At 39.1% G+C, this 27,264-nt stretch overlaps 1 protein-coding gene across 2 annotated transcripts in view; it reads left to right on the top strand.

Annotated features, from left to right (window-relative positions):
- BCAT1 (branched chain amino acid transaminase 1) overlaps positions 1-27,059 on the top strand; it is a 67,452-nt gene extending 40,393 nt beyond the window's left edge. For both annotated transcript variants that reach the window (XM_049822505.1, XM_049822504.1), the window contains 6 exons: positions 1,602-1,765; positions 3,403-3,545; positions 9,418-9,503; positions 11,401-11,541; positions 12,694-12,768; positions 19,521-27,059. In XM_049822505.1, coding sequence (XP_049678462.1) covers positions 1,602-1,765; positions 3,403-3,545; positions 9,418-9,503; positions 11,401-11,541; positions 12,694-12,768; positions 19,521-19,562 — 651 coding nt within the window. In that variant the 3' untranslated portion in view covers positions 19,563-27,059. The remainder of the gene's footprint in view (positions 1-1,601; positions 1,766-3,402; positions 3,546-9,417; positions 9,504-11,400; positions 11,542-12,693; positions 12,769-19,520) is intronic.
- Positions 27,060-27,264: the final 205 nt, after the last annotated feature.

Raw genomic sequence — 27,264 nt, 5'->3', positions numbered from 1 at the left:
TTGTAGAGCATAGGACAAGGAAGCTAAAGAATGTATGGTTCCTAACTAGGCAAGTTACTCTTCTGCAATATCCACATCTGTAAGTAGTTAACCATACATGAGCATTACACATTTCACATGTGTTCTAGGACTCCATTAATTTAATGCTTGTAAACTAGTTGCAGATTTTCAGGTGGAAAGATCTCCACTCAGTAACTGTAAAGTATTAATATTAAAAATTGATTTTTTTTTCTCCTCTTTTTTTGTTTTTGGAAATTCTTCTGCTGTTGAGCTTTGTTTCAGGTTAGCCAACATATCTGTCCTTTCCATGATGTCATTTGTTGTTTCTGGGTTGCATGTCCTGCTAATCTTTCATTAATCAGCACAATTATGAAACCCAGTCAGCACAATCTTTTGAATGATCGTGTAAGAATCCAGAAAAATATGAAGATCTCAGTTAGTTAATCTTGTTAGAAGTTTTGCTGAAGGAGTAAGGTAGACAGAAATCAAAAGAACCCTCTCAGCACCTGAGGAAGGCTTGTTTGTATTTTCCAGTAGTTCCATTATTACACTATTATTTTCCCTCCCACCTCCCAGTTTAGCTTCACATGCTTTGCGCAGTGTTTTGCTCATACCTTTGGTCCTAAAGATTTCAGTTCAATAACTTTTTTCAGTGGAGACCTAATCTTAGAAACCAAGGATGAGCTTGTTCTTTTTGCGAGACTGGTTTCTCTGAATGGAGACAAAATACTAACATGTTCCATTGCATAGAAGATTCCAAGAATTGTGGGCAACCAGCTGTACATAGCCCTGCTTGAGCAGGGGGGTTGGACAGAGGTACCTTCCAACCTCAGTCACTCTGTGATTGTGTGGTCAGTCCTGAGTTTTGCAAAGAATCATATAGTTAAGCGAAGTCTCCTACCACAGGATTCAGGCTTTGACCAGTGCCAGACTTTTCACATCCACCTTCAAGTATTGATGGTGGTGACTTGAAGTGTGAGAAGCCATCTCTTGGAGAAGAAGAGGGGAAAAAAAAAAAAAAAGGTGATACATTCCAGGTTATTTCCTGTGCTGTTGTGTGAACCATTTCCAGCAGGCAGATCATTTTAGCTTGTCACACAGCTATTCACAGAGCCAGCACTCAACTCTACCAATGCCAGTTCTAAGTGGCATTGGCTAATTCTCATCACTATTGCAGCTGACAGTGGTTCCTCCATGGTTGTTATTGCTAGCAGTGGTCCTTGCCACTCCTCCCCCCAGAAAGCTTTGCAGGCTTCTGCTGTGATTAATTCATATAATTATATAGTATCTTGTTAAGCTAATTTCTGAATTCTCAAAAGCTTGAAACTGTTTGAGGAGATTAGAATAATATATACATAAATGAAACAGCTGTAAGTGAATGGTCACAGTGGAAAAAATTAGGGTTGTTATGTTGCTTGGACAGGGGGGAAGTTATATAAATATTTTCTCTCCATTGCAGCACTTTGCATTGTCCTGGTAAAAGCACTCTCGTGCTGCAGTTCCTCTGAAAGCAGTGTTTCAAAAGCTAATTGTGCAGCATCTGATGTTTGGAGTGAAGTATACCAGTAACTTTTTATTTTTTTTACATTCCTTATTTTCAGCCTTCCCTTGGAGTGAAGAAGCCAACTAAAGCCCTACTGTATGTCATACTTAGCCCTGTGGGCGCTTACTTTGCAAGTGGAAGCTTTAATCCAATATCTTTATGGGCAGATCCAAAATATGTAAGAGCCTGGAAAGGAGGAACGGGGGACTGCAAACTGGGAGGGTAAGAAAACATAATTCTGCATCTTCTACATGGCTCACAAAGGAGATTTGGTTTTTAGTGAAGTAACTAATCCAGCAGAAGTAGGGGTATTAAATGTAGCAGTTAAACAAACAATGTACTATAACAAAGGTTTCAAAATTGTACTTTGCAAATATTCTTTATTCAATTCAGTTGCATATTTTTGTTCAGAGATTACAGCCAAGTGGATTATTTGCAGATGCAATTTTGCAGCATCTCAAGCTGAGGAACTGGACCTGGAAGGTGTCTATGTAATACTTTGACTGTTCCCCTTGCAGAAGTTGATACTAAAGATATTACTTCTGTGATGCAGCATTCAGTATAGCAGCCTGCTGCCAATTGGGCAGTGAGCAGCATTGACTGCTGACCTCCTTCCTTGGCAGACTGTCCTGATGAGCCATCTGCAGTTAGCTAAGGGAGTATGGGTGTTTAATGGAAAGCATAGGATAATTATCCGCATTGACTTGACCATAGTCTGGCAGTTTTCTGCTGAACTAAGCCAAAGCACTAGTTAGGTAGAAACATAATTGATAATGGCCAAGTACTTGACTTGTAGAGTGAAGCTGCTTAGGACTTGACTGGAGCAAGCAACTTGGATGTGCCTAAATAAATTACTTGATTATACATCCTTGGTCTTTGGTTTAAATGAAGCTTATTGTCTCTACCTGGGAGTTTCTTTTCCAGGCAGGAAGTTAGTAGTTGTCAAATGCTGCTGAAGTGAGCTGGTAGAATAATCAAAGGGCAAGAAAACAGCTTTTCTTCATTCAGTCTGATGTTCTGAGACCTTTACTCTTTGTTTGTGAGTTTTTGCTTAGTTTTAGAAATATATTAACTGTGTCCTGTGCGTTCTTCATATGTCAGCTGTGAAAAAAGAAATAGTCTGGAGTCACTACTGACTTGATTTGTGCCCAGAGGTGAGAAGTCCAGTGTGGTCAGCACTTTGGAGCTGCTGACTTTGGGTCTTGATGGTTGTTGAACATGAGAAGCAAAAAGGGTTTCCCTCCCTCTCAAAGCAGCTACAGAGTAAACACATCTTACTCAGTTATGTTCACTCCATAAGCAGCATTTTAGGAAAACATTTGCTCCTCAAAGATATGGAATTCAACAAGGCCCATCTGCAGCTCCTGAAGCTACTAGTTCTGTGAATATCTTTTACTAAAAAAGAAATAACTCTCCTCTGGTGATTTTTGTGTTCCAAGAGGTTCATCTGACATATATGAGATGAGGTAGATGGTTTTGTTTTGCCTTTTTTTAACACCATGAGCTGGATGGGAATTGTTGCTCTCTCTCCAGGATGCCAACTGCTAAATAAAGAGAAATACTTTCCTAAGGTGTCCAACTGCAATGATTAGAATGTCCAGACAATTGAACAAGGGGTATTTTAAAGACTATTTTGATGGATATGTTTGAGCTGCTGATGTTGTTCAGCCCTTCAAAGTTTTTGGGTTGTAGATACAAATGATCTAGTAAAATGCTAGTAGAGTATTTCCAATGAAAATATTCCAGGGACAAGCAGTGACTGTGCAGAGCACTTGCTCGTAAGGTAGATGTGCACAGAAATGAGAAAATACCCAGCCAGATACTCATAACTGTTTGCTCTTTCTTTTTGTTTCTGGAAGGAATTATGGTTCTTCTATTTATGCCCAGCAAGAAGCCCTGGAGTTAGGCTGCCAGCAGGTTTTGTGGCTCTATGGAGAAGATCACCAAATAACAGAAGTTGGAACAATGAATCTGTTTCTCTACTGGATAAATGAAGATGGAGGTATAGTAACATGAAACACGAAAACTTTAACAGAGTAGACCATAATCCACAGAACTATTATTAGAGTGCAGATCATAAACCTTTTAATGAAGATGATTTAATAAGAAAATCTCTATTCTATTCTGAAAACTGATAGGTGACTCTTAGTTATACCATTGTGAAAGAGGAGATTCTGGAGTAGCTGTGAGTACTGCCTGCTGATAACATACTAAACTGTTGGGCCGGTTGATGTGCTCAGAAGAGTCTAGCCATACAAAAGGTCACACTGCAGGTTTGGTGTCAAGTCTAGCAGCAAGGTTGATCTTGAAGGAGGTGTTGGGTCAGAAACAATGCAGACATACTAAAGACACCATATGGCTGTGTAACTCTTCAAGCTCTGTAGCTTGGGCAGGACTAGTTGCCATCATCACTTTCTGGCGAGTCAAATGTTCCTGAAGCATAGCCAAAAGTATTTCAGCATCCAACTGATGAAGAACTCGGCTCTTTCTTTGAAGAATTTAAAGTTCTGTCCAGTGGAGGCAGAGAGAGCGAGAAACATGTCAGTCAGCGTTCCACATCACTAGTGCTCAAATGGTACGTTCAAGATATACCATCATTCTTGAAGCCATTTTTACCTCTTTGTACCCACAGTCATCTCTGAGCATGTACATGCTGATTAGAAAACTGTCTAGTTAATGAGCAGCCAACTATTTAGGCATCTCAAAAACACCCATTGGGTATGCAAGTATTCAGTGCTTGAGAATTGATAGCTGCAACTGAGAACTGGTTTGGAAGACTACATGACTCTGAGTCCTTAAAGTATTAAGCCAATGTATAGGCAAGTGAATAAAAGGACACCTCCTGACTTCCATGAGTGCTGGTCCTCCGTGAAAATTAAGTTATTGAATTTTTTCGTGGCAGCAGGTGCAGGGTTCAGACAGATATCAACATAGTGCCATGGGTACCCTTGAAAATTGACATTTTTCTAACAGTGCTCAGCTGCAGTACAGAGGCAACATTCTGTGGGGACAGCAGTGTGCTTTGGGTAGTGTGGTTAATGGGAGTCCAGCTACCTGACTCCTGTCTCCAGTTTCATTACTTGTTCTTCTGCAAAATCTTTACCACTTTTGTAAGAAGAGGGATGTTACTCCCTCAGTGTTGAATGAGTCTGTGAATCCTTGTGAATTAAACTATAAATATGAGAAATCTTCTTGTTGTTGTTTTTGTAGCAGCAGATTTGTCAGTGTAGCTAGATGGCCAAATTCACGCCTTGTGTAACTTTGCTGGAGAGACATGAAAATAGATTTTGGATCATTCTGCCCAGGGAAAGGACGCTGAAGGGGGGACGTAATTAGAATTCAATGTTCTCATTGTACTTAAACCAGGAATATGCTGGAATTATCCAGCTGCAGCACCGTGCTGTTCCAAAGATCTGCCAATCACTGTGTTACCAGTGCACTACTGAATAGTACTATTGTGAGGTGGCCGTAGCAAACAACTTGTAATTCATGCCACCCAAGCTAACTGTATACTGGCAAACCTGCCATTTCAAATGACATGGTCATTAGCATCATTGGAGCACTTTGCTGTCTCCCAGTGTGTTGATTAATGCTTAATTTATGATATCTTTGGTTGAGAATCACTCTTGCTGCCAATGTGTGTCATCACATACCTGCCTATGGCTTTACATTGTGGTTTAAAAAGTGTTTGCCATTATGTTCTGTGGTTTTGTTTTGTTATGCAAATTCTGCAGCTGAGAGAGGGATCTAATGTAAAAATAGTGAAACAGAAATTGCAGATCATCATCAAAAGGAAAATGCCCTTCTTTGTGTGTTCAGCAGTCTGGACTGCTCTACTTGCTTTATAACAAATCAAAGACCTAGCCCAGTAAAGCCTAGACTAAAGGATATCTATTCTTCTAATGAGAATAGGCTTTTCTTGCAAGCCTTTGCCATATATTTTTAGTTATAGCATTGTGACTAAACATGACATGTTGTCTTAGGTGGCAGGAGGAGCCTGGAAAAATGTTTTGTTTGTAACATTGACGAGGGATTAGAGGAGGAAACTATTCAATTTCTGGTAAAATAATATGACATGTTCCATGCTGCTCTTGTATGCCCACTGCTGCTCTGGCTGAGGCTTATAATGACCAAATCTGGATCCCTGCTGTTGTATAAATACAGGAGTGTTATCATACATCAAGTACTGTTTACGGTTTATGTTCACAAAGTGAAAATTTTGGTCACTCTACAGTTTCTTTCACCTGCCTCTTCGGAGAACATAACAATCCCAAGAAGCTGTTAACATTGAAACTAATTTCCTTTAATAATGTCTGTTCTGCTGTCTGGAATATAGGCTTGACTTTATGGAAAACCCTAAAATTTAAACATATGTCCAACCTGAAGGTTGCTAACTATGTAATCTGTGTGCACTTTCCAAAAACTCAGTTTCTTCAGAATGATTTGGAACCGTCTGGGCTCTACTTCTAGCCTTAATGTTAAGGCATTGCGGATAGCATTCAGGCATTACTTAATATTTTTGTGCTGTTACTAAAATGGGGATTAATAATGCCCACTTCAAAATAGCTTACATAAATGGTTATGTAATTAAATAAATGGGTTAAAAGATTCTCTGGAACAGCCAGGTAAAATATCAGGCAAATTTGCTTAGTGTTCTGTAGGTAGAGGATTATCTGTGCTGCAGAAGTATCTTGTACAAGTAGGCTGCTAATGAAATAAGGATCTACCTTCTGCTCTAATAGAGAGCCATAGCAATAGCATGGAGGGGAGAGCAGCTGAGATGCCAGACAAAGAAAAGGAGGAGAAAGTGATTGAGGAAAGTAAATTGACAGAGATACAAAGACACAATGATTGTGTGAGGGGACAGTAGAAGAAAAGCCTGAGGGAAATATGGAGAGAGAAATAGAAAGGTCTGGAGAGGAAGTCAGCTGTTAATACTAGTGAAATCAGGGCTGCTGGGTTCTCCTTGACCCTGAAGTTCACCTGGTATCTGTTATCATTTTGGTAAAATATGTGTTGGTAAATTTCTCAGCATTGTTGTAGTGTGACTAGCACTGAAGGCATCCCATATTTGGAATCTTATCTGCTACATGTTAAAAAATACAGGTGTGTAAAAATTGAAGCTGTGTAATATGCAAGACCTCATTTTAAAAATCCCTTTAAACACTCTGATGGAGTTCCATTGTTGCAGCATGCCTATACCATGCCTGGTGTAATGGGGTACTGGACTGATAGTGCTACTACTGTAACAATACCAGTAGTTAACTAAAGAGAAACCCTGACATTTTCCTTCAAATGCTTTCCCACCCCTTTTTGCTACTCTATATTTTAAGGTTTCTAGCCCATCAAAATAATTCAGAAGGCAAATGGATTCTGTGAGCTTACAGTCTGGTTTTTTGGAGATGGACAAACTGATGTCATATGGAGCCTGGTTTGGCATCAACTCACAGAGAGGATGAGATTTTTGGCATGCCATGTTGTATAGCATTATCATCTGCCGGATACCAGGGGAGCAGATGTTCCTTGGGTGGCCCCAGGCTGGTAGGAATCATATGTGTACTTGACAAAATTGTACAGAGCAGGCTGTTTGAAACATTTTGAGACTCCCATGTCCTGTCTGCTCAGTGCTGTTTGGTGGCAGGTTTGGCCTGGCACCTTTTCAAACTATCTCAAATCAATTAATATATGTTGTTGAGCTTAAACAGGTTCTGGCAAAGATCTGTGGCAACATCATCAAATAGAGAACGTCACGTGGTGTGTAGTCACAATCTTTGGTATTAAGGTCCATGTTATTTGAAGTTTTCTGTTAGAGAAAGGGGAGCACTTACTTGTATATGACTGGGTCACAAATGGAGAACATCATGTTTTCAGTATTCAGAATCAGGTGAGCCCTGTGGCTCATGAGAAATGTTTAAGTCCTCTTTTGATAGGTGTGCCAGAATTAGGACCAAACACATATCACGATTGGGAGTGATGCTAGACAGGCTGGAAAAGGAAAAGCTATTGTTCCTGACTGTATGAGAAAGAAGAGACTACTGCTGTACTTAGGAGTCTGGGATAGGTTAGGGAATGGCACTATTGGTTAGTCAAACCAGAGCAGAATATATCTAGCCTGTTCTAGGGCAGCTTTTTTATACATTTTGGCATGGCAGTTTACATCTATTACTTATGCGTGTATGGGTCCTCATAAAAGGAACATGGAACCATAGGTAAGAAAAACTTCTAGTCCAAATGAATAAATCCAGGGCTGGCTGCATTAAAAAGTTAGAGACATTTCCTGAGAGAATGGACAGTGAGTAGCAGATTCAATGAACAATTCCATTTATTTATCCTCCGTTTCCTCTATCCCACCCCAGCTCCCAAAGCACCCTCTTGCAGAGCAGGAGAGCGCCATGCTGTAGTCAGTCTGGAGCAGTGTATGCACTGGCTGGCAGGCAGTGTTTGTGCACATAATTATCTAGCTGATTGCTGAAAACAGAATATTAAGCAGCTGAGCTCAACCTGCTCTCTCAGTCCAAGGATGAATACCGTGTTTCTCTCTTCTACCCAGCTGCAAGTTTTCACAGGACCTATAGAAACATTTTTAAGACAGCTTCTCCTTTAAGACTGCTTCAAACAGTCCTGGATTCAGTGATCTTTAGCAGGTAGGAAGAAGGGGGCATAATAAAAACATGAAGATACATATCTTGTCCTTTTGTGTGACCTAGGTAAAAATTAATCAAAAACCTTAATGGTTTGTGGATTTAATGCGCAGGCTAGTACTAGTATCCTTATAAGATGAAGAAAGATAATGATTGATTCTCATTGGGAAGAGAAGATGGTTAGGAAAAAAAATATGAAGAGTATTACCAGAAGACTGTGGATGTCTTCACTTCTCAGTGCAAATTTGAGACTCTCTTAGAAGAGCACGGCTGTCAGAAAGAGTAAATGCTCAGTGTTCTTTGATAATGGAAACCACTGAGTATGCTATGTGATGGTTTAAAATGAAAGTGATGGTTTAAAATGAAAAAGATTAACTGTGATTTACTGCAAAGGTCAGATGGAAGAACACAGACTACATAAAAACTTTTGTGTTGTAATTTAAGTATTTACCAAGTATGGATTACCATTTATCTACTGTTTCATTAGTTATGTTAGATGAACATTTATCTGATGTTCTTTTAAAAAAGCAAACAAGAAAAACAAGCTAACAAACAACTAGTTGAACAATTTGAGTTGTTGATGCTTTTGGAATTTTATTAGGACTGCTTTTTTTTGTGTAAAGAGAAAATTAGAGGAAAAATAGGACAAAAGATCATTAAGGAAGTCTCCTCTCAAGATGCATTTGGCAAGGTTTCTGCTGCTTTGCTTGTTCAGTAAATGGGCCTCAACATTTCTGGTAGATGTTTCATGTTAATGCTATGAGGTAGGTATAACAAACCCCATATTACTAAATTAAGTAAAGCAGTTCAGGGAAAGTTATGATCTGCCCTAGGATTATTAGGCATGGCTTTCCCTTGTGCCTCTCTATTCTGAATTCACAGACTGGGCCATTCAATGGTTCCCAGTAGTTACACAGTGAATCCATAATACCCTGAGGAATAAAACCTACTACTAAGCTTTCGCCATGTATTTATTAATGTATGAAATAAGTTTCTTCCCCACCCACTGAACTATACTCAAAAGGTTCCAAACACTCAACAACTTATTGGAATTGAATTTGTGTAACTTGTGTTCTTACAGAACTCTGATAAAAGTTGCATCTTGCTGGGTAGGGAACATTTCTGATATCATTCAACTTCTTTTTAATTTTCATGTTTAGTGTAATATCAGTAAACATTATTTTTGTTTCTTTGTTTTTCAACCAGTGTTTCTATTTCTTTTGTGTTTGACAGAAAATGAACTGGCAACCCCACCTTTAGATGGCATCATCCTTCCAGGAGTGACAAGACAAAGCATTTTGGATCTGGCACGCGATTGGGTGAGTGTTTTGACCTTGGCAGTAATGGTTTCAACTATCACATTATAACATCAACAAAAGTTAGCATTCCTGGTGCTCAGTATCTTGAAGTTCAACTGATCTGGTCAAATCCCTTAACCTAAATGGGAACTAAGGGCATGCTAATTCATAGATTCCCAGCAACATCATCAGAATACCCACACCTGTCACACAGAACAATACCAAGCTTGTTAAAGTAGCTCCGTGTAGTATTTAACATGAAAATTCTCATTAAATCCACTGGTACCAGCAACTTAAAGCAAGGAAACAAACAATTACCATGCATGACCACAGCTATACTTCAGTCATCAGCACTCTATTTGTCCACTTAGTTCTCATGGTTCCACCCTTATTTCCAATAACTAGCATGCAGCCTAAAATCCAGCCACAGTCTTGAAGTCATCTGTCTGCTTCCAGATTCCAGTTCTGTAGTGTAGCCATCCAAGTACTTACTTGAACACTTGGGACTAGCTCATATCTTGAAATCCAGCAAACTGTTCACTCTGCCTGTACTGTATTCAAAGGTTTTATTGCGGCTTGGATAAGAATACTATACAGCCGAAGGCTCATCAAGCCAAGTATGCTGTCTCCTGGTTTTGGCTAGGCTTATGTTTAGGGAGGAGGAACAGGAATAACAGGGGCATGTGTGATACTTACTCCCTGGTATTAACTCAGCTTCCAACCACCTGTAACAGAAAGACTTCCTGAAATACAGTCACAGTTACATCACTTAAATCTAAGTTGCAGTGAAGAGAGCTAGGCATGTCCTTCATGGTGCATGTGTGCCACTTGTTGACCTGCACCGAACTCTTATGTGTCCTTACTAGTATTGGTACTTCCCTAGTGCAGATATGCTTGCACACTTCTCAGTCCCCTCTCCTTTACAAGACAGATATTCCCAGTTGATAGGACTTGTTTGTGACATACCAGACTCTCACCTCAGTCCTCTTGAATAATTAGGTTACTTCTACTCTCACAAAGGTTGTTCTCTTCTTCCTGACCTCTGTTCCCTAACGTATCTGAAACTCTGCTTACATGGTGCCCCTGCCTCTTTCTCCAAATACTATCCCATCCAGAGCTAATCATGTTTTCTGCTATCGTAAGCATCTCTCGTGTTAAAAAGTTTGTATCTAAAACAAGGGCTAAGCTTTAGTTTGGTCTGATAGGACAATAAAGTCCACATAATCCATTAAATGAAAATTTCAAAGTTTGAAGTTTGTTTTTGTTCTTTAAACACATCCCCTCAATCAGTTGCTATGCATTCTTCAGCACTTGTAGAAGGTAAGACACTTCCTATGTTAAGACTGTTCAGTGTGAACTGCTTTACTCATACCTGCGGTACAGTTAATTATTGTATGTGACAGCTGTGTGCAGGCTACAGTGTGAAATTTCACCAGGGGTTAAAGAAATATATCACATCTAGTTGGCATTGCAGGTAGAATTAACAGCATGTATTTTGCTTAGGTATTGTCTGAGAGTGGGATGCAAAGATCTCTTGACATAATTGAATAATTTTTGTACAAACTCTAGCATGCTGGAGACCATGAGTAGTCAGATCCTGTGTCACATAACCCATGGCAAATTCTGCTGTGTTGTTCCCTGATGCAATACTGATATTCTGTACCAAATCAGAGGGAAGTGCCACTTAATCATCAGCATTGTATCTGGCAAACCACTGGCTTCCTTGAAGGTCATTCTTTTGATTAGAGACTATCTTGTGTGATACTGGGAGGTTTGAAAAGATCACAATATCACAACCAAAACTTGACTGATTGCCACTAGGCTAATTTTTCTGTTAGAGATGTTTCAACACGGAAAACAAAAATACAAACCATTTTTAAGCTTTTTACAATTTTTATGGTTGATTCTTCTTGTGCAGGAAGAGTTTAAAGTATCTGAGCGATACATCACCATGAGTGATCTGACAGCTGCCTTGGAAGAGAACAGAGTAAAGGAGATGTTTGGTGCTGGAACAGCTTGTGTTGTATGTCCTATCTCTAAAATTTTATATAAGGGCAAGGTAAGAAAAAGTGTCTCTTTTTTTTCTTCCTTCTTTCTTCAGAATTTTATCATTAATTAATTGCAGCTAAGCAAAAAACAAGTAAGATAGAAAAGGAGTGCTGCCAGAGGCTCCTGGAAAGATGAATGCTATCAGTATGTTGTTTCCCAAGTGAGTTACTGCTCTGTTGTCAGAAGAGAACTTTCCCTCTCATCTTTTGGGGGTTTTTAATAGCCAAAATTATAAAATCTCAATTCCTGGGAAAGATAATAAAAAAATATTTCCTACCTCCCAGCCTGTTTGAAAATATACAAAAATACATTCTCCCATGTTTCTTTTAATGATTTTTTTTTCCAAAGTTAAGGCACTTGGGAAAGGTGAGAGGAAAGACTTGCCCAGGGAACCGAATTTCTGAGCCACTGCATTCTTTCCTTTTCAAGTTCATCTCTTCTTCACCCCTCATTGGAGAGAACCCAGCTCTGATGGAAGAGCAGTTTCAGGAGGGTGCGCAGCTGCTTCCACCTAATATATACCGTATGGGAGATTTCTCCTGCACAGGTGGAGTTCCACAGGCATTCCGACTGTTAAGCTGACTTGATGGTATTTAGCTAGCACAAAGTTAGTTCAGAAGGCTGGGTTATTGCAGCTGCATATATAGATGTGCTTTGTTCCATTAAATATGACAAGTACAGTAAATGTCTGTTAGGTGATACTTCTTGAATTAACAAGATGGAATAAATGTATTGATATTATCAGATGCTAAAATAATATGAGAGACATCAAGGTGCTGAGTGATGGTAAGTACGATAAATGTACCTGTTGTGTTTGTACATGGTATACTTTGAAATAAAATACTGTATACAGTGTTACTACTCTTGCCTGTACTATACACCCTCCATTTTGGACAGATCTTTTGGAAGGCTTAGATTAGCCTTTGTTTAAAAATAGCTTAACAGTTCAACTAATGTAACTTTTCACTGGCTCAACATGCCCTCCTATAAAAAACATTATGACAATCTTTGCCTACTTATAAGGAGGGCTAGAAAGCTTGATAAATATATATTAAAATTCTTGGTGACCCTAAGGTATTCATATGTCTATAAAGCTATTATTACATGTTATTCTCTCTCTCTCCCTTCCCTTCCCTTCCCCCGCTTCTTTATTCAATGTCAGCATTTGCACATTCCAACTATGGAGAATGGACCTCAGTTAACCACACGTTTCCTGAATAAGCTGAGTGATATCCAGGTAAGATTCTTTCTCTTCTTTAACCAGATAAAATAATAAAAGGTGAACATTTGAAAACATGGGAAATAATCTTTTAATTAGTGGTGCTATAGGCACCATTATATAATAATATGGGCTCTTTTGTTTGGTGTGATTATTCTATCCATTTTTTTTTTCCCTTGAGAAAGTATGATATGGATGGAGAGTGATATATATTTTTTCCCTGTTCATCTTGGAAGCTGGATGAGAGTTATAAGATGTTACTGTTACCAGTGAAATCCAATACTGTTGTTATAAGTTCCTTTTTAAGGGGAAAAAATAGCGTTATGAAGCATCTGAATAACCATGATCACAAATGAATATAGGCTAACCAATAAAGAGATGGGTGAAGTAGTAAGCACTCACTGGATGCAGCCAACTGATCACCATTTCTGTTTCTCAGCATGTTTCCAATCATACAGTCACTTCTTGTTCTTAAAACAATTCCTTCCTCTGTGATTTGCTAAATGTCAAAGTTTGTTTAGAATCAGTGCTTGACCTCCATGTCTGGGCATAGGAGTCTATACCATTTCAGGTAAAGTCAATGAGCAGCACGTGATGCCCCTTCTTATTTTAGTTGTTTGTTTTCTTTTACTTATTTAGCATAGTTTATGGTGTGGGGGATTTGGGAATAGGAGCAGTTCTCAGCAAGTTACAAGCCCCTTTATTTAAGATCTGGTAGCAGCTGCTTGGCCGTATTGTCATGATTTCTTCAAATCAAGTCTGACAGTTACTCTTCTACATTCTTGGCTTTTGGCTCAAGGTGTTCTTAGATTTGCTACTAAAATGTTTATATTCCTGCCAGTAACCCCTGAACTAAGAATCTTCTTGAAAAATTGTGAGATGTACTGTACCATGTAGCAACTCTATGAATCCCATAAAATAGCAGAACTTTTTAAGAAAACGTCCTAAAATTTATTTTTCTTTCTATTTTACAGGCCTTTTACTAGTGTGTAGAAATAATCTGACACAGGGTTCTTCTGATGAGACCCCAGACAAAAACTACTCATGAATTGCAGTCTGCTGTCATATGTTGACCTACCTAAAATCCGTGATAAACAGATTCATTTATGTAATGTTATGTATTCAGTGGTTTGTGCTATATTGCAGTCCAAGTTTAAATCCTTTGCTAGTCATTGTGGTTTTTTTTCATTGCTTAATTCAAGTAGGGTGAAGCAGTCTTAGACAAAGGGAATTCAGGCTATCTCATATAATTTCAGTGGTTCTTCTGTACTCTTGTTTCTCTACATATTTTTACATTTCACAGCTGCTGGTCTCCAGCGTAACTACTTTTTTTTTTTTTGCCTTCCCCCTTGCCCAAGACTGGTAGCTCAAATGATGCAGCAAGACCACTGTTGTAGTTTAACCCCAGCCAGCAACTAAGCACCACGGAGCTGCTCTATCACTCCCCCTCCTCAACTGGACAGGGGAGAGAAAAATATAACAAAAGGCTTGTGGATAGAGATAAGGAGGGGGAGAGATCATTCAGCAATTATGGCCACAAACAAAACAGGCTCGACTTAAGGAAAATTAACTTAATTTATTGCCAATCAAACCAGAGTAAGGTAATGAGAAATAAACCCAAATTTTAACACACCTTCCCCTCACCCCTTCTATCTTCCTGGGCACAGCTTCACACCCGAATTCTCTACCTACCCCCCACTTAGCGGTGCAGGGGGACAGGGAATGGGGGTTATGGTCGGTTCATCACACATTGTCTCTGCTGCTCCATCCTCTTCAGGGGCAGGACTCCTCACACTCTTCCTCTGCTCCAGTGTGGGGTCCCTCCCATGGGAGACAGTCCTCCATAAATTTCTCCAATGTGAGTCCTTCCCACAGGCTGCAGTTCTTCACGAACTGCTCCAGCATGGGTCCTTTCCACAGGGTGCAGTTCATCAGGCACAGACTGCTCCAATGTGGGTCCCCTGCAGGGCCACAAGTCCTGCCAGAAAACCTGCTCCAGCGTGGGCTTCCTCTCTCCATGGGTCCGCAGGTCCTGCCAGGAGCCTGCTCCAATGCAGCCTCCTTTGGGCATCCCCCTGCTCCAGTGTGGGGTCCTCCCCAGGCTGCAGGTGGAGATCTGCTCCACTATGGACCTCCCTGGGCTGCAGGGGGACAGCCTGCCTCACCAGGGTCTTCCCCACGGGCTGCAGGGGAATCTCTGCTCCGGCACCTGGAGCACCTCCTCTCCTTCCTTCTGCACTGACCTGGGGGTTTGCAGGGTTGTTTCTCTTACATGTTCTCACTCCTCTCTCCAGCTGCAGTTTCCGTACCACAGCAACTTTTTTTCCTTCTTAAATATTTTCTCCCAGAGGCACTACCACCATCGCTGATGGGCTCGGCCTTGGCCAGCGGTGGGTCCGTCTTGGAGCTGGCTGGCATTCGCTTTGTTGGACATAGGGGAATCTTCTAACAGCTTCTCACAGAAGCCACCGCTGGAGCCCTCTACTACCAAAACCTTGCCATGCAAACCCAATACAACCACTTGACTGTTCTTCACTAGGAAGGTGACATGGGATCAGCATCTCTTCTTCTATAGAATAGTGTTGGACATTTCTGGCTGCAACTCAGGGAGGAAAGAATTCCTGATATTCTGGTACCTTTTGTGTTAGTGGCTGAGCCAACATTCATGGGGGCAAGAAGAGGCACTCCCCCATCATGTTTCTGTTGTTTCAGCTGTGCTAGCTGTAACAGCTTGGGGTCTGGGTCTTTCTCCTCAAACAGTAGGACTGATAGCTAGGAAGAAGCATAGGCACCTTTGGTTCTAGATTTTATTATTTGTTGAGAGGAAAGAGAGGCTCAGTATTCTCCCAGCTCAGTTACTTGTAACATTTTCATCTTCTTACTATATGAGTATACACAGTAGCCTTTCTCCAGAATCCCACTACATACCACAGTTTTATTTCATCTTTCTCATCCCTAGTGCCTGATACAAATATCTAAAATAACAGTTAATGTCCATCACTTTATTTTTTTTGTTGTCATATGTCCAGATTTATTACACACTTTTCATTGTGATACATACTGATCACTGTTTCCATAGCGCTCTGCTCTGTGTTAAAGCCATCTTGTTAGTATGTCAAGTATCTATCTTTAATGTCTAAAAGCACTTGTGTAACTCGTGTGTTGCCTTCTGATGTCTAGGTGATGCTGTTGCAATATAAGGGCCTTCAACAATTTGTGATCAGTTTGAGTCTGCAGTGATCACTTCTAATTGCAGTCACGGAACAGCTCAGCATCAGAAAGAGTTGAGGCCAGTTCTAGCACCTTGTTGAGTGTTATGCATGGGAATAGGTAGTGCCTTAGCAGTGTGTCATGAGACAAGCAAGTGTCTTCTCTAGAAGAATGGCTTATGAAATCCAGAATTCTGTTTCAGAAGAAAACACTGGAATAGGTGTCTTTCTCCCTTGGCCAATCGACAGTGAGTGGATTATTATGACAAATTTATCCAGCCTGCTTCCTGAGGCTTCCTCCCATGCCCTCCCCAATCACCCTGCTTTTCCACCCCAACCAAGGCTCAGGAGGAAGCTGAAAAAGTGTGGATTGCTTCTAACCATTATCTTTCTTGGATCTTTTCACTTCACAACTATGCATATGGACCTTTTTGCCTTTCAACTATGTACATACCATGTGTTCATTAGTTACATGCCAAGAGTAAATCCATCACTCCTGAAAAGTGCTGGACTGCTATGTATATGTTTACTTCTGGGTTTTCTTCCTTCTTTAAAAAAGCCAAGAGAATTAGAACACTTCATCATCAGAAACATGATTTTAAAGAGAATGGTGGCTGCTTCCTCTTTAAGAGTCAATCAGTGGTTGCTGATTGTGTTTCTGCACATTTCTTTCTGTGGAGAGATGAGCTCATATCCAAATTAACCCCAGGTTGTCATACGGAAGACAATGCTGCAACACACAAAATAGAATATATCATATTCTTAAAATGTCAGAGGAGTTTTCAGGATCTTTCACAAAGATCTTTTATATATTCTACCAGGAGGGAAAAAAAAAAAAAACAATCGCTTTGCAGTACCATGAGACTACTGTCATATCATTTGGACAGTCTGTGGCTGTTATTCCAAAGAACGTTCAAGTTCTGAAGAATAAAATACAATTGAAATTACAGCCAAACACAGCTCTGGTCTCTGTGCTGTGCTGTGCTGTTGCCTGAAATAAGGCAATGTACCATTTAATGTTGGGTGATGGACATTTGTAAAAAAAGTAAAAATTCTCAGTACCAACATTGTCCTGCATTTGAACCTGTAACCAAGAGGTGCAGGGCTCTGTATCCAATATCATTATACCGATTCCCCTGTGTACAATACATGCTTTTTTCACATTTTCAGATTATCTTCATTATTGTGTTTTCAAGTCTGTTTTCATGCTGCCTGTTGTTCTTTTGCAAGTCTTCTGGGTTCAACAGGATTTCTTTGGATTTGAACAGCTGTTCAGTGGAACTAGAGCTAGAGTGACAAATTAGAAACTCATGGGCAGAACTGATTCCATTTCTCATGCCAATTGAGAGAGACAGTAGTAGCACTGCAATATACATTTCCCTTCCTATCACTGAGTGGAAATAATGATAACTAAAGGCTGATAAAGCTTTTAGATTAAATCATTTACATTGTATACAGTAATGTTGTGCTTATGAATGAATTAGTCATAGTACACTGTCTTCTATAACCATTTGAGTTAGAAGATTTAGAGAGGAGATTCTTTTCTCTGGGAATATACTCACTGAAATACCACTCAGATGTTTTTGTGGTTTTGTATTCCATGCCTTAAGAATAAACAAGCTTTTCCTATACCCTTTAAAGGGTAGATCAGGATGCCACTTGGAAGGGATGGATAGAAGGTAAGATATATTGTTTATACCACATGATATAACATACATTTAAACACTGAAGTCAAGACAGCAGTGAACAGACATTTAGTCAAAAACCTTATCTTTCTCAAAGTTGCACAATCTAAATGGTTAGGTCAGCGGAAAACAACCAGGGAAGGAGAATGTATGTGTTAATTTTTACAAAGCAGGACCTGTGGGGGGGAGGGGAAGAGGAATGGGATTGACTAGCCTGAAGTCACAATGTCTTTGACAGAATCAGAAGAGGAAGATAAATCTGCTTTTATTTCTGGAATGAAAACATCTTGATTGTAGTATAACGTCTTCATTCCCCTTTTAATTCTGGAAGCAGGTTCAAACCCTAATCAAATGGCAACTTAGACCAGCCCTTGCAATTTCTGAAGTCAGCATCAGAGCATTAGAAGATACTACTACCTAAAGCCAGCAAAACTTACGAATAATCCCCTGGCCTTTGCCTTCTTTCTGATTTGGGGGGGTAGGGGTCCCACCTTTTCTCTGAGAAGCAGCGATATGAAGGTCAAAGACATCTCTTTTTTTATCCCTTTGTTCCCATCCTCAACAAAATTGCCTTACATGAGAGTAGTCCAGTGCTTTGTGGTTAAACTAATGATACATCTGTTTTTCCTTGGTTAAAGTTCCCAAGGCAACTACATTGACATCTGGGAATGTAAGCTGGAAATCCTTTGGACAAGTAATTCATCCAAGGTCCTGTGTAGCACCATACCAGCGTTTAGTCAACCACATAGCAGACTGTAGAACAGGAGCAGCAGAATTAGTAATGAAAAGAAAGAGTAGATGTGATGCATGTGGAGGTAATTTAGAGGCTTTGCCTGTTGTAGTAAAGAGTAAAACACAAGCACACTGAACATCATTCCTTTGTGGATCTAGAAGTGTGTTTTTCTGGCTCATCCTGATTTGGAGCTTTTGTCTTTTCCCTGCTTTAATGTCCCTTTATCTGCTTTCCTGCTGATGCAGAACCTGGATTGGAGGAACTTCCTTTTACCCTCTCTGGAGAAATTATCATCAGTGATAAAAAAGTGATCTTTTCAGCCTACATAAAGCCTCTAAAACCAGTCCTCATTCTCTGCTGAAAAGTGTTTTCAAGCTCCCTGAACATGGTACTATGAGGGAAAGGGCTCCTGACTTAGATCTGCCACTAGTCTGTCCATCTCTGCTTTGGTTACATATTTGAGCCCTATGGGCGTTTTTGGGGCTTGCTGGAGCATTGTTTACAGGACTGGTGACAAAGAGCTTTAGAACATGGAACGAGTTTAACAACCAAAAGTGCTGTCTTGGGACTGTATCCTCCCCTGGAAGAGATACAGCTCCATGTGGTAGGTTGCCTTCATTTCTGCCTGATGATCCTGTTGGTTTGCATATGGAAAGATGACTTGTTTTATTTGGGTTACAGTTCTCCCTGATTGTACTCTGTGGTATTTGTGATGGGTTTTATTTCACATTCAATCAGAATGCTGTAATAAAAAGCCACATTGAAAATAAAAAGAAATAAAAACAAATGTGTGTGTTTATTGGAGCTTGAGCAGGGGCATACTTATGCATGAATTAGTGAACTCACCTCAGGGAATAACTGTATTAAATTGATAGAAAGCTCTAGTGAAGCAGGACTATTCTGTATCATCTCTAGTGAGTATCAGTATCACCTCTTCCTAGTCTACTTATTGGAAGATGCATAAAGCTTCAAGCTGTCTTTAGGCTTTGCTCAAATCAAAGGCAGAAGTAAAGGCATAAGAAATAATGTAAACTACTATCAAGGTGGTGGATATGAATCTTTCTGAGGATAGAAGACCTAGGAAGTTATAATTGCTGTTACTTTCAACTTCTATTCTTAAACTCCATTTTTGCTTCATTTCAGTATGGAAGAGAAGACAGCGATTGGGCAGTGCTGGTGTCGTGAAGGTGGAAGAGTTCAGACCCTCCAGACAGAACAGACATGAATAATGACAACTTCTGTAGCTGCCTGTGCGTAGCGTAGTTTCTGTACCAGTTTGCTCCCCAGGATGATTGTTTCCACAATCTGGCAAATGTGAACACAATCATTTTGATTTCTACTGTAATCCTGTTGGTAAAAGCCTGTCTTCTTGGTAGAGGTGCTAAATGTTAGCAATAGAACTTTCCTAATGGTTTTCTTAGTGCCTCCTTGTGTCTTATGTACAGTCTGAAAACTTGTAAAATGCTCTTCAACTGCTCTTCAGTTTGGTTTGTTTTAACTGCCATCACCAGTGGAGCACATTGTCATATAACACAAAGATGTTGCCTGTTAGCTGGCCACAGGGTTATGTTGACATTATTCTGCCTTTTGCTATGTGTTCAGGAAACAATTAAGTTTAGACATATGCTCTTTCCTTTCATTCTCTGCTTGTATGGGAGATTCCTGAGTCTGCATAGCCCTCTAGATCCCCTCATGCATACTCTGTCAAATAACAGCTCTGTCCTTTAGGCTAAAATTCTCTGAGTCAATCTAGCCTGCAATAGGCTCTCTGTTGGCCTATTGGCTTTCCCTCCATGGGGATATGCAGTGGCTGCTTGGGTGGTGCATACCTCTCTAACAGTTGAATACATCCTTCCATATGTCATTTATAGGGCTGAGTCAGGCCCTGCTGAGACAAGAATTACCCTTTGTCTGGCCTAGCACAGAGCTGGGTGCTGCAGACACAGTGTTGCCTTCCAGGTGAATGTCTAGAAAATAAGATTAGACAACTGTGGCTGTGAAAGTTGAACAGCTCTTCACAGCAACCAAACCTTTGGATTGAGGAGTTTCTTTCATCATCCAGTCACATAATTTAGATCACCAAAATATTTTTCTTGTCCCCTTCATGACTCGCTTTGAAATGTATCCAGCCTCCATTGACAGACATGTACTTTAATAGGGCCTTCCTATTAAGGAACAAGCTATGTTGTCACCAGAAACTATCTGGCACAAGAAGGAAAGAGATTTTCTTCAAACCCTTATTTCATTCTAGTTAAGCACATACTTCGTATACAGCTACTCTCTCACATGCAGTCTTGATACTATCTGGAAACAATATAGAGCATGTAGCCCATACTTAGGGAAATAACTTCTGCAAGCATTCAGTAGTGATCATGCTGTAATATTTATTATCTTTCTCTTTGCACATGGTTCTGTCAAACAGCTTTAAGATATCTCTTGCCAAAAAGGATCACTGTATTCTGTATCAATGTTCCAAAGTGCTATTTCTGTGTAAAACTGGTGGAACTTTATTGACGCCAACGGAGTCCTATAAGAAGTAAAAGTGAAACATTTATTGCCATAGTTTGCAGTAGAGATGCACAAGTATCAAGGGAAATATTTAGCACTTTATTTCTTTTGAAGACCCAACAGTATCTCTCCCATGCTTTATAAGTCCTTTGTAGTTACTGGCATTCATTAACATAGTTTTAAAAAGCAAAATATAATTTCTAATAGACAATTCATGCCTTATGCAACTGCTAAAAAGTATCCTTATGGCTTTCCCGTTCATTTTTGGACAGATTTTAAAGACAACCCCTACTTAGCCAACACTTTCTTTTGCTCCCTCAAATAATGACTTTTGCTGTCTTTCACTGCAGTCCAGTCTAATCTTTTAATGAAGAACAGTTGAAGGTTCTCCCTGACAACGTAACCATTGTTAAAATCTGTTGGATAGTTTTCTCTTTAGAATACAACTGCAAGCACAAAGTGTTGTTTCACTTACAGTAGCAATAGTATTGTGTGTCTACTTTTCTGACCATTTGAATCTGTATCTTGTGCTGGTGTTTGTGCAGTATCTTACTATGTATTATAAGCTGCTGTTAGTCTTTATTTAATTAGATGGGTGGAAAAATTAACATGGGGAATATGTCAAGATGCAATGTGGGGTAGAGAGTTTTATCGAATGAGACAAGTATCATAACTGAAGAGTGCCTTTAACTAGAGTGTGGCAAGGAGCTCTCTAAAGATTATGTAATGAGCAACCACATGTGGCTTCCTGTTACTGAACTATCTAATCTGTCCCCTTATGTTCAACTTAGATTTAGCAACAGAAGGAAAAGTGGAAATATTTAACTTCAGATGCATGGCAAAGTGGTTGTACGATACCTTAACATCTCAGGATGTTGATAAAGTTAACAGGTATCATATATCAAAAATCCCCATAAAGGTGTCAGTATACCAGCAATAATCTATTCACTAGTCAGAATGAATAAGGGCCAGTTAGAAGAATTATTTTCCTGCGGTGTAAACCTAAAAGTTGTGTAAAACTCTTCTTAAATTGGATGCAAGTAATTTAATGTGAGGAAACCAGGCAGTTTCATTTATTGTGGTTTGCACTGTTTCCTGCACTGACCGTAGAGACACCTTTCCTTTTACTGCACATTTTGAGCTGATGGAGACTTCAAAATTATGAGAGTTGAAACTGGAATGACCCACAGAAATGTGTAGACTTTTCTAGCAGAGAAGAATGAAAACATGTAGCGTATGTGTGTTAAGTGTTGTCTTTAACATTTTGGTTAATTGCTTTTCTCTAGCTATGTCATCTCAAAGCTGTGCTTGTTTCCAAAGGGGATGCAGGTGAATAGGTTCTAGATTTCAAACTTTAAAACCTAAATAAGGGAGCTGACGGGTCAGTATAATACAGGAAATTCTTGTGATGTTGCATGCTCTCCCCTGCATTATGCCACTGCTTTTTTATCCTGTTAACCAAAGGAAAGAAACAATATGTGTAAATAATAGTGAGTATTTGTTATTGCATTCTCCCTATTTTTGCCTGTAAAATTTAGGAGGGAACTGTGGTATTCCCTGAGCTAATAATAGATTGTAAAAGAACATCTGCACATCTTTTCTCCATGTGCCCTATTTGTTTAATTGCAACAGATTTACATAGAAAGAGTATGGTACATCATAACTAGGCAATTATCCATTCTTCATCACTTAGTTATGGTGCTGCTAATTGATCATTTAAGACATAAGATAGTCTAACATTAGGAGAATTTGAGACTGTTCAAAAAAGATCAACAAATTAATATTGTTGTGTGATATTTGCATAATTGGCTGCAATTATTTAATGTTTAATTGGGTTGATCAAATGAGATTCAGCCTTTCACATGCTTATGTTTTACAAACACTGGTACTTTAAAATGATAATAATGAACTCTAATTTTCGTATGTTCTTTCTTCTCCCCTTCATTCTTTTGATTGTTATTTTCAGTATTGAGCATGTCCTTCATTTTCAGTTTTGGTGAGCATGATTCATGCGTAGGAAAGAAGTCCTTCAAGTGAGAGAACTTTTCATGAAACTGGCTTTTCATATAAGCTGGTGTGATGCCAAGAGTTATGGCTTCAGCAACTGGCATTACTTAACTAGATTCTTGACTGCAATGAGGGCAGATTTGCTGAGAATTTACAGTGACAGACTCTGGTGAGAATGCTAATAAAGGTTCCTGCTTAGGGTAGATAATCTGTTCAGTCTGTAGCAGTGCAAAGCAAACATGATTTTTCTGGGATATAGACAGGAAGTCTGATAAGACAAAAGGAAGATAAGAGAGAGATCTTTCTGCCCAGCCATTGTTTACACCTGTTCGACTATTTCAAGCCAAAAAGCAGTTGTCCTCCACTCCTTCTCTTTCTAGATAAACTGTTGGTTAGGGTTTACCTAATTCAACAGAGAGGTATCATTGATCCTCTTCTGTATGCTTATTTTATGCTTATTTTTCCTCAGGCATGAAGAATGGTAATTTGGAAAAACATGATATTTGAAAGAGTCATTTGGAGTGCAAGTTATTTGAAATGTCTGTGTAATGCATGGTCTTCCAAGGAGTTAGAGAGAAAAACAGCTGGGACTGATCTCATAGCTACCTAATTAGAGGAGGAACCCTCTTGAATTCAATGGCCTCTCCAAAACAATCTGCATAATCTCAACAGATTGCTTAGTGTGAACTGTCTGTTGATAGTGCCTTCCTGTAAAATAGAATACAGATATGGTAGCACAGCCTGCCAGACTATGGCACACTGGCTCTCTCTGCATGGGATTCACCCTACTGATGGTAAGTTTTAATGTTCTAGTGGCAGGCTCATATACTGAGAGGTGGGCAGGTGTAAATGATGGCTGAGCATGCCCTGAGCTGGGCCGTTCCTTGCTGTCTTTTTCTCCCTTCCACACAGACATGCAGCCCCTTTTCCCCAGTCTCCTATCATAATGCCACTTAGTCTCTTATATAAAAGTGACCATTTAAGCAAATTTTGCATTCTTTTTGCTTTTAGCATTCTGACAGGTTTTTTTATTAAAAAAAAAAAAAATGTTTTGTTCATCTTTCAGGTGTTCAGGGATCAGAATTGCACTTTACCACCTGCACATGTAATGCCTGAACAGACTGCCACTGACTTTGTGAGCCTGGACAAGTTATCTAACCTCTTTGTAAGTGCAGAGTAGTAGTACTACCACTTATACCACTTTTAACTCTAATCCAAACTTTTCCATAAAAAGTTACTTCACTACAGATCAAATAAGCTTTCCAGAAAGCTTTTTAAGCAGCAGAGAAGGATGCCATGTAAAGTCCAGTATTTCAAGGATTGCTTTAGAGTAGAAGTATCTTGGTTATGCAGAAGAAAAATATTATTTGAATGGGATATATATTTAAGGTTTGCTGTATGAACCCATAAACAAGTAAAATATATAGTTCAGAATATAAAGTAGCATACACAAAGATCTTTAAAAGAGAATTTACCTCCACCTCTCAAACAGTGCTATCTTATTTAAAAATGATGCTTGAAGAAAGCATTTTACCTCTCAATGCAGAGTCATTAGATTACAACTAACAACTAACAACTAACACTTCATCATGTAGCACTGAGACAGACCTCTTTATCAATCTTCACTACAAATTTTCTGAACTGCAATAGTTAGCAATTGGTAAGTGTCAAAAAGCTATGTTTTACTGTATTTTGTCACTATCCTCAAGACTGGGAAAAGTAACTCGTAGGTCCCAAATCATTTAAGCTAAGTAACTTCTTAATAAGTATTTGCATTTTTAGTCATAATAGCAAAAGAGAGTACTGGTATTGCATTGGTGAAAAATACTGTTGTCAGTCCGTCTGTCCATGCCTTGCTTTAAGCATGATGGCTATTAGTGGGAATTCCAGAATTTTTTCCCTGACTATGCAAAATCTGAGTGCCATCTATAGCACAGTTGGCAAATATATCCCCAATTCCATAAACAAAACTGACTTAGCCATTACCTAGAATGGTCAAGTACATTAGGGCTTAGCAGATGTGGAACAATACTCAATTAAAATAGTCAAGCCTTAGATTTGGAACAAATTTTTGGAATTAGTAGCTGAGATAGAAATAAATCTTGTTAACCATACCCAAGTTTACTAGAAATAATGGTGTTTAAATTCACTAGTAATACCAGCATGTCTAGATCCTCATCCCTCTCTCTGAACATGAATTCATACTGTTTGCTTATCTTTAAAACTTAATTTATTGTGTCTCATTTTTACTACAATCCTGAATTCTCATGCCATGCTTTAAAAAAAGAATCTAAAATTTCATGTTCATAGGAAGATCTTAAGGAGAATTTAAGACCTTAATACAGAATTTTACAGTCTTCAAATTATCTGCTGGATAAAGTTCAGGTAGAAAAAGAGAAGACAACTTTGGGGAAGTAATTAACTACAGTGTTCCAAATGGTTTTCCAACACTGGTCATTTTTGGGTTTTACCAAAGAGGTATGCAGGGAATAGTAGATAAAATAAGCATAGTGCTTTTTTTGCTAAGCAAGAGTTGGGGAAGTTTCCAAGAGCTGGTTCTCTTAATAATGCTAACTCTTTATAGGACTTGATTCTGTCAAGCTTAGAGGAGTCATTTAAGTGTGAGATGGAGGAGCTCAGAAGTTATCTCAGGCAGTACTATCTTGCAGGAACAGACTTTGTTTCATTTTATGATCAAAGTGATCAAGGTATGAATAAGGAATCTTTTAAGTTTTGCACCTTTTTACAAAAATTTTGCTTTTCATTTTAGAATTCTGATATAGTATCACTGAACTATTATCTTAAACTGTTGTGTCTCAGTTGGTTATGAGAAGAAAGCAAACATTCTTATTCTTTATGTAATCACCTTCTTCCTGTATGCCAAATCCCCTCTTCATTATGATGTGGTCACCACTAGAACTGTGACCTCTTCAGATGAAGTAATAGGGTTTTTCTGTACTATACCCTACTAGTGCACTCTTGGGTTTTTAGTAAGTACTAAGTACTTGCAGCAAATGCCAGAGCAAAAAGTAAAGTGAAAAGTCTTCTGTTTCCAGAACAGGCATGCTAAGGAATGAGGGCATGCTAAGGAATGAGAGTAAAATGACCCATCAAGTCAGTCAAGACAGGAGGTCAGAAGAACATCATTACCATTCTCATTCAGTTCAAAACAGAGACTACCCAGGTATACCAAATGTCTAGCAGGATGGTAGATTGCTATTGCTATTTAAGAATGCTCATATTCAGTTGCTTAAATATCTACGTCTGTGCCTGCATTTTCATAACTTGGGCCCTAGTATCTTAACTGAAAGCTGCAACACCTCTTTATATGTCATGAAAGAGTAAAATATTAGATCAAAACAGGTAATGCTTCAGATCATCTAACAGTGAGAAACTGTTTGCTAGAGGTCAGTGGCCTGTTCTGTTCCCATAATTTATATTCATTTTCTAATGGCCCAGTAGTTGACTAGAACTGCAAGTAGGAGACAAATAATCATTAACTCTATTCCATAGTCGAGAATGTTGACAAAGAGTGAATCTATTCCCTCCATCTCCTGGGGAGATGGCTTGGACTCTAGCTTGGCCACTATAGTAGAGAGTGACAGAATGAAAATGTTCTTTGCCATGATGGAGACAAGTAAGAGTTTTATCTGAAGCTATTTGCAAACAATTTGTGTCAAAGCAGTAAATTTGGAAAGATAGATGTCCCAATCTACCTGACCTTTGAGGCATTTAGAAGGGTGCAGTAGTAGTTACTGGAATTGTAGCATATCAGCAGTGGGAAATTAGCAACTTAAAGAGGGAGAATTATACACCTCTGAAGGGTCTCTGTTTTCTCAAATGTTAAAGTTAACTGGGTATTTTATAAGGATCTGAGAATATAAAAGCAGTAAAGGACAGATGTGTGAAAAAATACTGGATAAACTAAAGGAAACTCTACCTCATTCTTCTCTAAAGGTTTTGTAGAAGCACAATTAAGCACTCCTAATGGCATTGTTACGTACAGACCATCTGGCATGAAAGAAACACTTTATATTTGTATGTCTATAAATCCTGTAATAACTGTATTTTGCTGGCAGTAGAAACAGTCTACACTATTTGCAGTTTTCCTCATCAAATCTGTAATTATGCAATGTTTCTGTCTCCAATAAAGGAATTTAATGGGCACCTGTTTGTGGCATGTTATGAAATCATCACTGTTGAGTACAGCTAACTACACATAATTATCCGGTAGATGGGAGCTGTTACGAAATACATTCTTGAAGGCTGGATTAAAAGAAAAAAGAATTACCAAATGAAGAGTGACATTTAAGAGCAGCAAAGCAAGATGCAAGTGGAGAGAGATAAGCTAACTCTATAGTCAAAGTGCAAA

This window comes from Accipiter gentilis, chromosome 18 (assembly GCF_929443795.1).
Source record: "Accipiter gentilis chromosome 18, bAccGen1.1, whole genome shotgun sequence".
Classification (NCBI taxonomy): Eukaryota; Metazoa; Chordata; class Aves; order Accipitriformes; family Accipitridae; genus Astur; species Astur gentilis.
The sequence above is the reverse complement of the archived record's forward strand: the minus strand, read 5'-3'. Positions and strand labels throughout refer to the sequence as shown.